Here is a 13,680-nt window from a genome sequence, read left to right on the forward strand (position 1 = left end):
GAGGTTACTCCTTCTTTTAGTGCAGCTATTGCTCTGTATGCAAAGCACAGGTGCAGGACTGCAGCTGATACAGAGATCTATTTGGCCTCAAAGGAGTTTACAATCTCATGGGTGTGATAGATGTTCGCCACCCATTAGAAAAGGAAATGATCTAAGAGGGTGATTACAGGCTGCATATGGATTTAGTAAAGTCTTGGGTTTACGCACTGAAATGCTACTTTGGAGCTTCTCACACAGGCCTGGGAGCAGGTAAGCCCCAGGTCAGGAGGTTATTTTTAAGCGAAAGTCCGTATTCTTCAAATATTTATGATGTTTTATTCCTGGAGGGGCAGTGAGGGACAGCAGTGTGGGAGGCGAGGATGGTCTCTGAAAAGCTGACAATCCTTAACTGAGAATAGTGCCTTATGGAAGGGTGACCCTACAATTCACTCTCTAAACAGGGACACTTGAGAGTGAAAGGAGTGTAATTAATAAGCACATCAGGACCCCAGGCATAAACCGGGACTGGCCCTGACCAACCAGACACATGGCCTCCCCACTTCCAGGTACTTTGTAATTCTAAAAAGGAATACAGATAGTCCCCAACTTATGATGGTTCCACCTATGATTTTTTGACTTTACCATGGTGTGAAAGTGATACACACTCAGTAGAAGCCACACACTGAGTTTTGAATTTTGATCTTTACCCATCTAGCAATAGATACTCCGATCCTCTCTCATGATGCTAGGCAGGCGCAGTGACCCACAGCTCTCAATCAGCCACACGATCCTGAGGGTGAACAGCTGAGACCCAGACAACCATTCTATTTCTCACTTTCAGTACAGTATTCCACCAATTACATGACATATTCAATACTGCATTTTAAAATAGGCTTTGTGTGGATGATTTTGCCCAGCTGTAGGCTTATGTACGTGTTCTAAACACACTTAAGGTATGCTAGGTTAAGCTCTAATGTTTGATAGGTTAGGTGAATTAAAAGCATTTTTGACTTATGACACTTTTAATTTATGGTGGGTGTATTGGGATGTAATGCCATCAGAAATCGAGGAAAATCTATAGATTCAGTGACCTGTGGACCTGGGTTGCTGATTAAGAGAATAGATTCCCACTCAGTTAGAATGTCGAGGTTCATGCAGATTTAAAAGTCTTCTCAGGTAACCCTCCTGAACACCCTGGTGAAGAACTACTGGCGGGAGACCCCTGGGCCCTACACATTTCCTCCTCAGAAAGGCCACACCAGGGACCCAGTTTTAACGAGTGACAAGTATCTGTCCTCCTCATTGGTTAGGACTCCTGAAGAAGCTTCACCCCCCGAGTTTTGACCAAGGAGCTACTCAAAAATGAAACGCATCTACACTACTCCCCTGACCCGCTGCCTCCTCTCACACGGAACTCGATTCAAGCTTTCTTTTGGTTTGGTTTTTACCTGTCCTATCCAAGGCCCTCCCCTTACCAGAGAACCACCAGTCTCTCTATGTCAACAGCTCTTTTCCAAGAGGAACTCTAGCTCCAAAGTAACTTCACAATGACTTCACAGAAGAAGAAATAATGGAGCAAATGCTCTGAAGAGCATTTGTAAGCCAAATGTTGTCTGATCCAAGAAATTAACACTTGATATGAAAGTCCTATTTGAAAAAGAGTAAGTGTGAGAAAGAGCATGAGCAGAGGGAGGGGGAGAAGCAGACTTCCCTGCTGAGTGGGGAGCCCATTGCAGAGCTCGAGCCTCATGACCTAAGCTGAAAGCAGTTGCTTAACCACCTGACCCACCCAGGTGCCCCGATGTGAGAATCCTAGTTACCAAGCACTTTCACCCATTCCGTTCCATTTCCTGTTAAAGGTCATAGAACTACAGAATCTGCAGGTTAAAATTATACTTGTTTACCTTTCTCTCCCACCAAACTGTGATCTCCCGGAGGACATAAATTGTCTTATTAATATAAAATATCATTGAAATTACTATAGATTTGGACATATTTGTAGGGGCCTCACAAGTGATTGTGGTTGAATGGAAAGCAACCTGCTCCTAACTCCACCTCTCCTGCTGACACAAGGTCTCTTTTCAGTTCTTACACTCAAGACAATTTTTCCTTTGTGATTTTTGTTTATGGCAAAGCATATTCCTCCCCGGCCACCTGAGGCAACTGGGAGCCAGCTTCCTCTCTCTCTTCCTCTTCCCAATCCCATTGGGACAGTTTCATTGTCATGGTTCAGTTTTACCTGGTTTTGTGACCTCTGGGTCTGTGAAATGAGGACCTGATCATGAGTCTTCTCTCCAGGGACACCTGGCTGGCTCAGTCGGTTAAGCGTCTACCTTTGGCTTGAGTCATGATCCCAGAGTCCTGGGATCGAGCCCCGCATCAAGCCCCTCATCCAGCTCCCTGCTTAGTAGGGAGTCTACTTCTCCCTCTCCCTCTGCCCTTCCCCCACTCATGCTCTCTCTCTCTCTCTCTCTCTCAAATAAACGAATAAAATCTTTTTTTAAAAAAAGTCTTCTCTCCAGTCCCCTGAGACCCTAACATTAATGACTCTGTAGAAAATCATTCTCTCTCTCCTTACACTGTGTTCCCAGTTTTCTTCTTCCTTGTCAAGTGAAGACTATTGCTTCAGATTGTCAGTCTTTGATAGATCTTTCCCATGTGACCCCTCCTTTCTGGCAGTTGAGATTCACCAGCCCCATCAAGAAAACAATCAATACATTATTCTAGCTTCAGATTGGATATGGATTAAATGTTAGCCTCACTTAGTTCTATCATATCAGCTTACCTTGCCTTTTAAAACTCAAAATGGGAAGAGCCAAGTCTTTTGGTTATTAAATCAGAGTTCTAGCTGTTGGCCCAAACCGCGTGGGTTGGCAGGGAGGAGGCGTGATGTGTGTGAGTAACAGAAAAGGTGTGCACTGAGAGGTGAATCCACAACCAACATAAATATGTAGAAACATAAAGGCAATTGCGAGCATATAAGTACAGTCTCTGGAGAGGTTTTAATTTGGTCTCTTCTCCTCCTACCACAGAAACCAAATGATCGCGTCCATAAAGTGAGACTAGCAATAGGAAATGGCTTGCGAGGAGATGTGTGGAGGGAATTCAACAGGAGATTTGGGGACATTTGCATTTATGAGTTCTACGCTGCCACTGAAGGCAATATTGCCTTTATGAATTATACGAGAAAAATCGGTGCTATTGGGAGAGTAAACTACCTACAGAAAGTAAGTACATTGAAAGATGAAAGCATACATAGCTGCCTTTCAGAATACAGAGACTTCTTAAAAGCTGTGTCATGATGATGTTCTTAGAATTTCATACCGCATCAGAGCCATGGCCGATCCGTGTTCACCAAGACAGAGGATCTGCTCATTCTCTATGACGGTGAGCGCAAAGTGACAGGGCCCTTTAATTTTTAAAATCTCAATTTCTCTTCATAACAACCTATTACGCCTCTGCTACCTGCAACTTATGCACAGTCTTCCTGATGCCATTTATATGTGTAGATGACAAAACACCAGAAGCCTACTGGTTTGGTAAGTTTACCGCACACTGTGAAATGTGGTGTTTCTCACTCATGGTCCTATGTGTCACAGTGACCGGGGGACCTCTGTCTGTCTACAGGTGCAGGGTGCCACCCCCTGAGCTCCAGGTCCCGTGGTTCCTAGACAGCACCCGCATCGGTGTTTTTCGAAAGCTGTGCCTCCAGGGTTAGGAACCACCGTTTCCGTTTAGACCTTCAAGAGAACTGGACTGCGCGGCAGCTCTGGGATCTCATAGACATTTGTATTTGCCTGATTACTCCACCAGAAAGATAGTTCTTACTTTTCAGCCAGCTCACATAGCAGTCTCTGTTCCCTCTCAGGCATTTTAATGGCCCGGGGTCTCCAGACAGTCTCTTCGCCTTTTTTGTGTTTGAGCAGTCAGTCTTCTGGGTGACCCCCTGTTTTTCAGCAATCCCAGGAATATTCAGCGAAGGCTGAGCCTCCACTGGCTTGAGGAGTCACTGCAGTCACTATGCATCTGGCAGCCCCTCCTGCCTGGCCCTGAACCGTCACACCAGAGCTCCCCCACAGCATGTGTCCCCAGGGACTGATGGGCAGAGTACAAAGGACAGCAATTTGTGTGCATAAGAGATCTGCCCTGAGAAATCAACTTTCAGCACCTTGCATACCAACTGGGTGACTTCGAGCTAGTCACTTATGTTCCTTAGGCCACCATTTCATTGTTTGTAAAATGGAGATAAAAAGAGAAAACATAGAGCCTAGTGCACCTGGCCCAAACTCTGTATTTATAATAAGGGGGAAGGGTTATTGAAAGAATTAAATTAAATAACTTGGGGAAAAAATCCTTAGAGGATACAACCCAATGTCTGGCATATAATAGCTGTGAGTAATTTTTAGCTCTAGTGCTTATTATCATCCCATTCCTCACATTGTAGCCTTATCTCAAGACCTTCTCAAGCCCCAGGAACCTCTGGGACACTGACAGCCACACCTATGTGACGCAGGTCCCGCCACCATCTTCCACACCTGTGTCATCCAGCATGGCGGCCACTAGCTACATGTGACCATTTCAATTTAAATGATGTAAATGACATTTTTAATCCAGTTCTTCATTCATGCTAGCCATATTTCACATGCTCATTAGCCACGTGTGTTTCATGACTACCATGTTGGGCAGTACAGAGGTAGAGCATTTCCATCATCGCAGAAAATTCTACCGAGCAGCACTGCTTACAGGGCTGAGAATCCATTTCTGACTCCCCACTGCAACCGCACCCGATAAGGTCAGTCTTCTCTAGCTAGCTTCAGTTCAACCTGCAGCAGCCCGAACCTCGGGGACCCAGGTCAATTGCAGCTCAGAACAAGAAAGGATAAGAAGCTGCGTTGATTGAGACATGGCACCAAATGTCTATGTCATTGCTATTGACCCTCAAAAAGACGAGCGCCAAGGAAACATTTGTTTTCAACCAGACTTGAGGACCTTAAAAGTGGGTGCCATATACTACTAGTTCTTGGCTTCTCAGTGGTTGATCGCCATGTTTTATTGTCAGTTTTTCGGCTTTAAACAAGAAGGTATTTTTTTAACTGAGAAAAAGGAAGAAGATGCCCCTGCAACTGATGTGGAAAGAAGCATTAGCACCCCCAAATTTTTTACACCTTTGCAAATAAACAAGATCTAACATTGGCTGACTATGAGTACTACTTGATTGTTGTGGTCATCTGCTACAATTAAAGAATATGACTGGTTAACTTATCATAGAGACTTAAATATAAATTTGAAATGGATACAGTCTTCCTGGCTAATAATTTACTTCTAAATACCATCCTATTTAGTAGAGAAAATAAGAGTAGATAATATTAGAGAAAATAATATACTTATTACTCTTACTGAACTACATAAATGTAAATTCTTATGCCTTTGAAATGTGTATGTTAAATATGGGAGTTTTAATCATTTTATAGCCACAGACATGAAATAATTATACCACTGAGCCTTAAATATATTGGAAAACGTGTGGAAACATGAAACTTCTAACACTGGCATACGGGTTTTTAAAACCCACTTGTGATATGTCTACCAAAACACATGTATGAGTGTTCATAACAGCATCACTTGTAAAAGTCTAAAACTCAAAACAGTCCAAATGCCAGTTAACAGGAGGATAGATCAATTGTGGTATATTCATACAAGGAAAATTCCATGGCAATAAAAAATGACCTATTGGGGAAAAAACCATTAGCATGGCTAGACGAGTAACAGACATTATACAGTGGGAAAACAGCAACACAAAGACACATACTTCATCCCCTTATCTCATTTATTTGAAGTATAAGACTAATTGATGGTGATAAGTTAGAATAGTGGTGGATTTGACAGAAAGGGGCAAGAGGAGACTTTTGACAGTATTTGGAAATGTTTTATTTCTTGGCCTGGGTGGTAGTGACATGGATGGGTCCATACGTAATTTTATCAAGCTGGGTATTTAAGATATATGCACTTTTTGTACTTAATATATGCTATACCACAATAAAAAGGAAAAGATGTGAAGAAATTTGTATTTAAAATGATATATTTTGGGGTGCCTGGGTGGCTCAGTCAGCTAAGTGTCTGCCTTCGGCTTAGGTCATGATCCCAGAGTCCTGGGATGAGCCCTGTGTCTAGCTTCCTGCTCAGCAGGGAGCCTGCTTCTCTCTCTGCCTCTGCCCCTCCCCATGCTTGTGCTTGCGTGCGCGCCCTCTCTCCTTCTCCCTCCCTCAAATAAATAAAATCTTTAAAAATAAATAAATAAAATGATATATTTTCATTTTGCTAGAAAGTCATAGCTTACGATCTGATTAAATATGATGTGGAGAAAGATGAGCCTGTGCGAGATGGAAATGGATATTGCATCAGAGTTCCCAAAGGTACGGGAGAGTTTTGTTCAGTTAACCTGGGTTTTTTCTTACCTTTATCAAGTGACTATTAAGAACTAACATATCATTGCTAAAATGAATGCGTGGTAAAATTTTTTAGAGTGGGGGAATAAAAGAGATTTATTTAAGTACCCTCAGAAATAGTTACAGAAATTCCAAAAGGTACTAATTTACCACTACACGTAACATAATTATACTTTGAAACCTAGCTTAACTACTTCCTGACAATGGGGTATTTTGTGGAAAGGAATATGTAATTATGGTTGCAAAATATAGTTTGCTTTAGAGGGTCTTTACCTTCAAGCTTAACATACTGTGCATTTGTCTAATGATGTGTGTAAATCATTATTCAGTAAAATACTGGCATTTTTAGAATTACAAATGTGTGGCCACATAGAATTCTGTACTTTGTACAGTGTCTGTACATGTGTATCTGACGTGTATGGATACACATGTACATGGGCATGGAAAGGGACACTTCTTACAGCCAGCTTGTTGCCAATGGATTGTATGGCAACAGTTGCTTGGTTTGGTTGGTTGGTTTTTTGGGTTTCTTTGTTTTTTGTTCTTTAGCATTCACCACTTCTTAGCATTGTGTTATTTTGCTCCAAAGCTAGGCATTTTTTCATGTTTCTATCAAGGAATGAAAAAAGCAAAGTTGCTAAGGTAAAATTCTCATGACCTCTGTCACTCTCGCTCTAGACATACCCGACATGTTCCAAAACCCCCTGTTACAGCCAGACTTCACACACTTAAATATATATGGCAGGGAAGGATAGGTTTTTAAAAGAATTTTCTTAGTTTGGTGTTATTTAGATTTTATTTTTTTTAAGCCATGGGTTAGCCACTTTAATATAAAATGTGATCAAAACCCAATTACAAGAGTTCAGAAAAGCATAGGAAAACCAATGAGTTTCAACTTTATTACAAATTTTAAAATCTGGGAGTAGTCTGAAAAAAAATATATGCTAATTTCAGCCCAGGGTTAATTTAATAACTGGGGCAATGTCCACTGGTAGAACTTAGGGTTATGCATATGAGGGATATGCATATCTTCTGTAAAATGAGATAAAAATTATTTTGAACATAGTCGCTTTTCAGAGAATTTTAAGATCCACTTGCAGAACAAATATATATGGCGCTTCAAGATCTAGAATTTGGAAAATCTGTGCATTTGGTCAATCAAAACAGATTGAAAGAGAATTTTGTAAGTTTATATCTTGGAAATGCTGTAAAATTAAGATGGAATGATGGGGATATTTCACTTGTGAGTTGTATTAGGTTGTGGAAAATTAAAGATTGATGTAAAGGAGAAAATATCTTCCATTTGTAAGTTCAAAAACTGATTCCTAATAATATATGCAAATTATTGAAATGATAAGCATCTGAATGTTGCCACTGTACACAGAAAATGAGATCAGCTTTGTAAATGATTTCTAATAAAGGTAACTGAAAATGCAACTTGAACAACATTGCACTACATTTTTCTGAGGGCATTTTAATTATAAAAAAAGCCAGTCTTTAATTTTTTCATTGTTGAAGACAGGCTTAGTACCAGCCCCTGTAAGGTTAAAAATGGTATTTGAAAAAAAAAATTAATTCATTAAAATAAATTAAAAATGGTATGTGTAGCAGGTTTAAGGTCCATGTGTGAAGATGCCCATTTTTGAGTGTATGGCAACAGTTTTAAGAGAATGTTAATCATAAAATTTGCCTACTGCTTGCACATAAAATAACAATTTACTTTCTTCTGTCTTAGGTGAAGTTGGACTCCTTGTTTGCGGAATCACACAATTTGCGCCCTTTAGTGGCTATGCTGGAGGAAATACTCAGACAGAGAAGAAAAAACTGAGAGACGTCTTTAAGAAAGGAGACCTCTATTTCAATAGTGGCGATCTCTTAATGATTGACCATGAAAATTTCATCTACTTCCATGACCGAGTTGGAGATACTTTCCGGTTGGTTTCTTTGAATTACTGAGCCAAAAAACAAACACATGCACAATTTGGCTGACTCCTAAATTGGAATTACATTCTACTTTGGCTACGATGCTCTATTTCCTTCTATCTCTTGGCATGTCAGGTCGACCTTCTGTATTCCCAGAAAATAAGGAACAAAACACAGGAAGTGTCACTCTGCAATGGACAGACAGACAACTTGCTTGAGCAACACCAGATGAGAAAAAGGCAGGAAACCTGTGCCCGATTTTTGGAGCCTAATATTCCATCCAATTTCTCTCATTTATCCTCAGTTATTACCAGACACTCGTAGGACAGCCAGGAATTTTCACACTATTTCCAATCATGGGGAAATCAAATGTAAACTTTCTTCAGATAAAATCAAATGTAAACTAATGTGAAGCTGATCTAGCTGAAGAGGAGGTGAAGGGTTCTGAGCCCCGCCTGTTTCCCTCCCTCCCACGCTCCAGCCCTAACCAGGTGGTTTCCCGCAGAAACCCCAGTCAGCACCATGAAGTTTGAATAACACCAAGAAGTTACAATAAGACCATGAAGCTAATTCCTAACTGCAGCATGGTCCTCCAGCCTCATGACACTTTGGTTTAATCAGCTTCCTTCCTATGTAAGCTCCCTGAGGCCAGGCCCTGTGTCTGCTGGTTCACTCCCAGCACCAAGCACAGTGCTTAACACACATGATTACTTTTTGCATGAATGTATTGAGGAAGGGATGGAAGGTGTCTGGCTGCAGTAGGAAGAGCAAGAATGTGAATGGGGAGAACCGAGCTCCTAAGCTCACCTCTTACTCCTGACCAGCTGTGCTATCAAGGCAGGTAGGCCTTCTCAACCCCAGTTCCTTCTCCCACGAAATGAGGGTCCCAGTGATCTTTCCATCTCTAGTATTCCGACTCAGGATCCATATGATTTTATGCCATGATTTTATGCCAACTTCATGGTGATCTAAAGAATTTTTAAATGTAAGACAAATTTTAACTCTTTATTAAGTGGAAAAGTAGCACCTGATTGGGCACTAACATTATAACCTCCCTGCAAATAAAGTATATCTTCTATTCAAAGCTTTCCCTTTGCCATGAGACCCTAAAATACAAGGACAACATTCTATTAAATTGAATTAAATAGCAACCAAAGTTAATAAGAAAAGTGAGAGACCTAAACACAACAAAAAGTCATTGAGACTTATTTTTTATTTCCTGGGCCTTTCTGAGGCCAAACCTGTATTTCGACATTAGAACAACATCATTCTTTGTATCATGTTTCATGTGGTGAGATTGGAATTTCACATTTTATTATTTTAGCCTATGCCTTTGTGTTTTGTTTCTCAAGCAGGATGCCTCCCCATGACTGAGTTGTGGGGATTTGGGGAAAGAGATGGGAAAACGGGTGCAGACACCCTCCAGCAGTCTGGAGATACCACCTGCCCTGTCATGGCAGCCTGGCCAGGGCCCACCGGTAACCTCTGCTAACCTTGCCTTTTCTTCCAGCTGGAAAGGGGAAAATGTGGCCACCACTGAAGTTGCTGATACAGTAGGACTGGTCGATTTTGTCCAAGAAGTAAATGTTTATGGAGTGTCTGTGCCAGGTATGCACAGAATATTATAAGTCTAAACGTTATGCCTAAACCCATACAGGAACTGAACATAATTTTAACCCCAGAGCAAAGTTTGTCATCCCTTTTGCCCGCCAGCTGGAGAGTCAAACAGCTCTTTCAGCCACCTGGGAGTAAGGGGCTGATGTCTGGTTTATATTCCACTGTAAATCAGCCAGGTCAGTACATCTGAATCTGGCCTCCTTCTGTGGTTCAGCTCCCCAGCTGTTCTTGGGCTCTCGGGCAAGCCAGATCTCTCCAAGATACATGGTCCCACACTGCATTTGGCACACCTCGGGAAAAGATGTGTCAGGCTTGATAGCTGGGGAATGATCCCTTGGCCTCTGAACTGGGAATCACAAATAAAAACAAGTAGAGTTGCTAGGAGAAAAAACTGAAAAGGAGCTGACTTTGTCCAGACTTCTTTTAAAACAGGTCCTTGACCTCAGCCCACCCCATGAGTTTCAGAATCATCACACAGAGTGGGATCACCACGCCTTCATCTGCAGATCTGCCTCTGCTAGCAGAGTGGGGAGTGCTGAGGTCTGACTTTGGGTCCTTGGCTCCAGTACCTGCTGGCTATTGGACTTCGGGCAAATCACTAAAATTAGGGGTAATACCAGCCCTGCTGTTGAGATTGTCAAGAGAACTCATTCATTTCAACTACATAAATACTAAACACCTATTTATCAGAGGTACCCATGAGTATTGTCATGAGAAGAAATCATTTTAATTATAGATGACAGAGAAGATTAAAACCTCCAAATCACTGTCCAAATATCAGGTGCTAGGGAGATGATTAGCATTCCCTCAGAACTCAGTAGTTGGGAGTCTCACCTATTTTCAAAATGGAAATCCAAAAGTCTCTCTTTCCTGAGCTGTGATGGTTTCCATGACCTTGTACTGTCTCTTATTTTTTAAAGAATATTTGAGACTTTCTCCTCCCTGTTCCTCTCCAACCCTATGGCAATGCCACGATGGGAAGTACAGCCGCATCTCAGGTCACAGAGCGTGAGGGGTACAGCACACTTCTCGTGTTGGAACGTGGGCCGAATTCACCCAAGGGCACATGTCCTGGTTGTCTGCCATCATGGCATGCTGGGCTCTCACAGACCCCACCTGAAATGTTGCATGCACTTCCGAATGTGGATTTAGGTAACAACACAAAAGAATGTGTATGAGAAGTTGAGAGAATCTGGGGAATGGAATGGAAGGATCGAATCCACTGCTCTTCAGAGTGGGGTCCCTGGACCAGCAGCAGCATCACGCGGGAGCTTGTTCACAATGCGAATTCTCAGGCTGACCCCGGACCTACTTACTGAATCCGAATCTCTGGGGTGGGGTCTGGGCAGCTGTCTTAACAAACCCGCCAGTGATTCTTAAAAACAATGAAGTCTGATTTGGGGGTGATGAAAATGTTCTAGAACTAGACGGATGATAGTTGCAGAATGTTGTGAATGTACAAAATACCAATGAATTGTGCACTTTAAAATGGCTAAGATGATGAATTTTATGTTACATGTGTGTGACCACAGCTTTTTAAAAACACTAAATTCTGAGAAGCACTGAAGCCTCGTCCGGCCAATCATCAGAATCATCTGAAGAACTTTTAAGTTTTTATTTAAATTCCAGTTACTTAAGGTACAGTGTAGTATTAGTCTCAGGTGTACAGTATAGTGATTCAATCTGGAAAACTTTTTAAAGCCAGATCTAATGGATCAGAACCTCTAGGGTTTGGGACTCAGACTCTTCATGTCTTCTTTTAATCCCCAAGTGACTCTAACAACCAATAAGGTTTGGGAGTCACCAATCTAGAACAAAAAGAAGAGGAAGCTAATGGTTTTCAAATGATTATAAGGCGGTCAGGTAGAACTAGGAACAGGTGTGCAACACCAGGGAGCAAACTTTAGCCTGAGATGCCTCCTATAACCAGAGACGGACAACAGAAAAGCCTATCTCCTGAGGTGGGGAATGCCCCACCGACTGGGGTGTGTAAAGGAGCTGGATGTCCTATGAGAATTCTTGCAGCATTAAAAGATTAGAGATGAACTGAGAAGTAGTGTCTCTCGGCTTTCAGAGTCTGATTCTCAATGCCACGCCTGTGGCTGGCTGGCCTGCCAGGCACACAGCCAGCTCCATTCCAGCCTAGAAATGTGGCAGGGCTGTCTAGAATAAGCCAGTCTACCAGAGTGATTCTCAGCAGCCGAGAGCTCAGCAAGACCTTCCCACATCTCAGCTTTGGACCAGGAAAGTACTCCAAAGTTTGGGTCCAGTTGACATTTTTTAGGTGTCACACCAGAACTTCCCAGCTACTCTCTAGAACTTTTTGTTCTCAATAGAACTTTCTGCAATGATGAAAATGTTCTATGTCTGCACTGTCCAGTATGGTAGCCAATAACTACCACATGGATGCTAAGCACTCCAAATGTGGCTAGTACCACTGAGGAATTGAATTTTTTATTGGATTTTATTATAATTAATTTTACTAGCCAAATGTAACCAGTGGCTACCACACTGGACAGGGCAGCTCTAGAGAGACTCTGGCCAGAAGAGCTATAAACTGGAGCTGAACTGACCCCAAACCAAACCCTGGGAGCCGGGGCAGAGACTTGAGACCCAATAGGACTATTCGTGTCTCAGTTGGGCATTGCCTCTGTCAGAGCAAGAGGCAAGGAGGCAGTCAGTGCTCAAGATTTCTGTTGCATCAGCCTCTGCCTTGATTCTAAAAGAAGCTTACCTGAGACATTCGAGATTCCGGAGACGGGTGCTCTCGAGACAGAGCTACAAGGGACCCCTAGAGAAAGAGAGCCCGGTGCCCTTCCTCCCTCCTTCAGCTAAGAGGCAAATTGTATAGGGGTGCATTTCCTTTCTTTTAATGTTCCCTCTTGTTTCCTACCTTCTTTAGAGCCACAGGTAAGCACACAATCACCATGGGAGAGGTTTCGAAAGCTGCGGCCCAGCTGACGAAGGACGGCTCCTTCCCCTCTCTGATTACAGCTAAGTAGTTCAGGGAAGTGGACCTAGACTCCCGCTGGGTCTGCTGCATCAGGTAGAAGACGTATTAAGACCTAATTACCACTGTCCTCACAAGAAAACAGTATAGGAATTGTTCTAAACTCCTCTCCACTTATGTTGCTGCCTGACAGGGAGGAAAGAACTGCTGGATCTGCTGTCTCAGTGGAGACATGGCCTCTTTGGGAATAAAGCTTATCAACGGGAGGGCCCACAGCAGCTCACCTTGCGCCTCCTGTCACCCTTCTGACCCACAGCTTCTCTGAAATGCAGAGAGGCGGAGCTATTAAGTATCTTGATTAAATAAATAAGTCTCAAAGGTGCTGTTTGTGCCCAAGCACAACAGACCTGACACTGCACCCCGAGCTCAGTGGTTCATGACAGCAGAGCAAGGACTTTTCACGGGAGTCCAAAAAACAAAATTCCCTGAGCCACAAGTGGGACCTGTCTCCCATTCAGGTGTTTTCATGTAGGCCACTAAGAAGGATGACCTCGACAAGCACTGTCTGACTCTGCCTATTATTTGCTGTGTGAGCTTGAACAAATCCCTTCATGTCTTTAAGCCTCAGGTTTTTTCCATCTGTAAAATGGAGATAACATTTCTACTTCTTCATAAGGCTGTGGTGAGGGTTAAATGGGGTAGTCCATAAAACACACTTAGTATAGGGTCTGGCATGTGATAAAGATTTAATGGGGGCCCCTGGGC

At 42.5% G+C, this 13,680-nt stretch overlaps 1 protein-coding gene across 4 annotated transcripts in view; it reads left to right on the forward strand.

Moving 5' to 3' along the window:
• SLC27A2 (solute carrier family 27 member 2) overlaps positions 1-13,680 on the forward strand; it is a 60,479-nt gene that overhangs the window by 35,776 nt on the left and 11,023 nt on the right. For 2 of the 4 annotated variants that reach the window (XR_003515837.2, XR_003515836.2), the window contains exons 5-9: positions 3,012-3,206; positions 6,302-6,392; positions 8,161-8,359; positions 9,859-9,956; positions 12,868-12,875. Coding sequence is in view for 2 of the 4 variants with exons in the window: in XM_027571423.2 (XP_027427224.1) it covers positions 3,012-3,206; positions 6,302-6,392; positions 8,161-8,359; positions 9,859-9,956 (583 nt within the window). In the remaining 2 variants the exon portion in view is untranslated. The remainder of the gene's footprint in view (positions 1-3,011; positions 3,207-6,301; positions 6,393-8,160; positions 8,360-9,858; positions 9,957-12,867; positions 12,876-13,680) is intronic. The other 2 variants (XM_027571423.2, XM_027571421.2) reach the window with 1 other exon arrangement.

This window comes from Zalophus californianus, chromosome 6 (genome assembly GCF_009762305.2).
Source record: "Zalophus californianus isolate mZalCal1 chromosome 6, mZalCal1.pri.v2, whole genome shotgun sequence".
In the NCBI taxonomy this organism is placed as follows: domain Eukaryota; kingdom Metazoa; phylum Chordata; class Mammalia; order Carnivora; family Otariidae; genus Zalophus; species Zalophus californianus.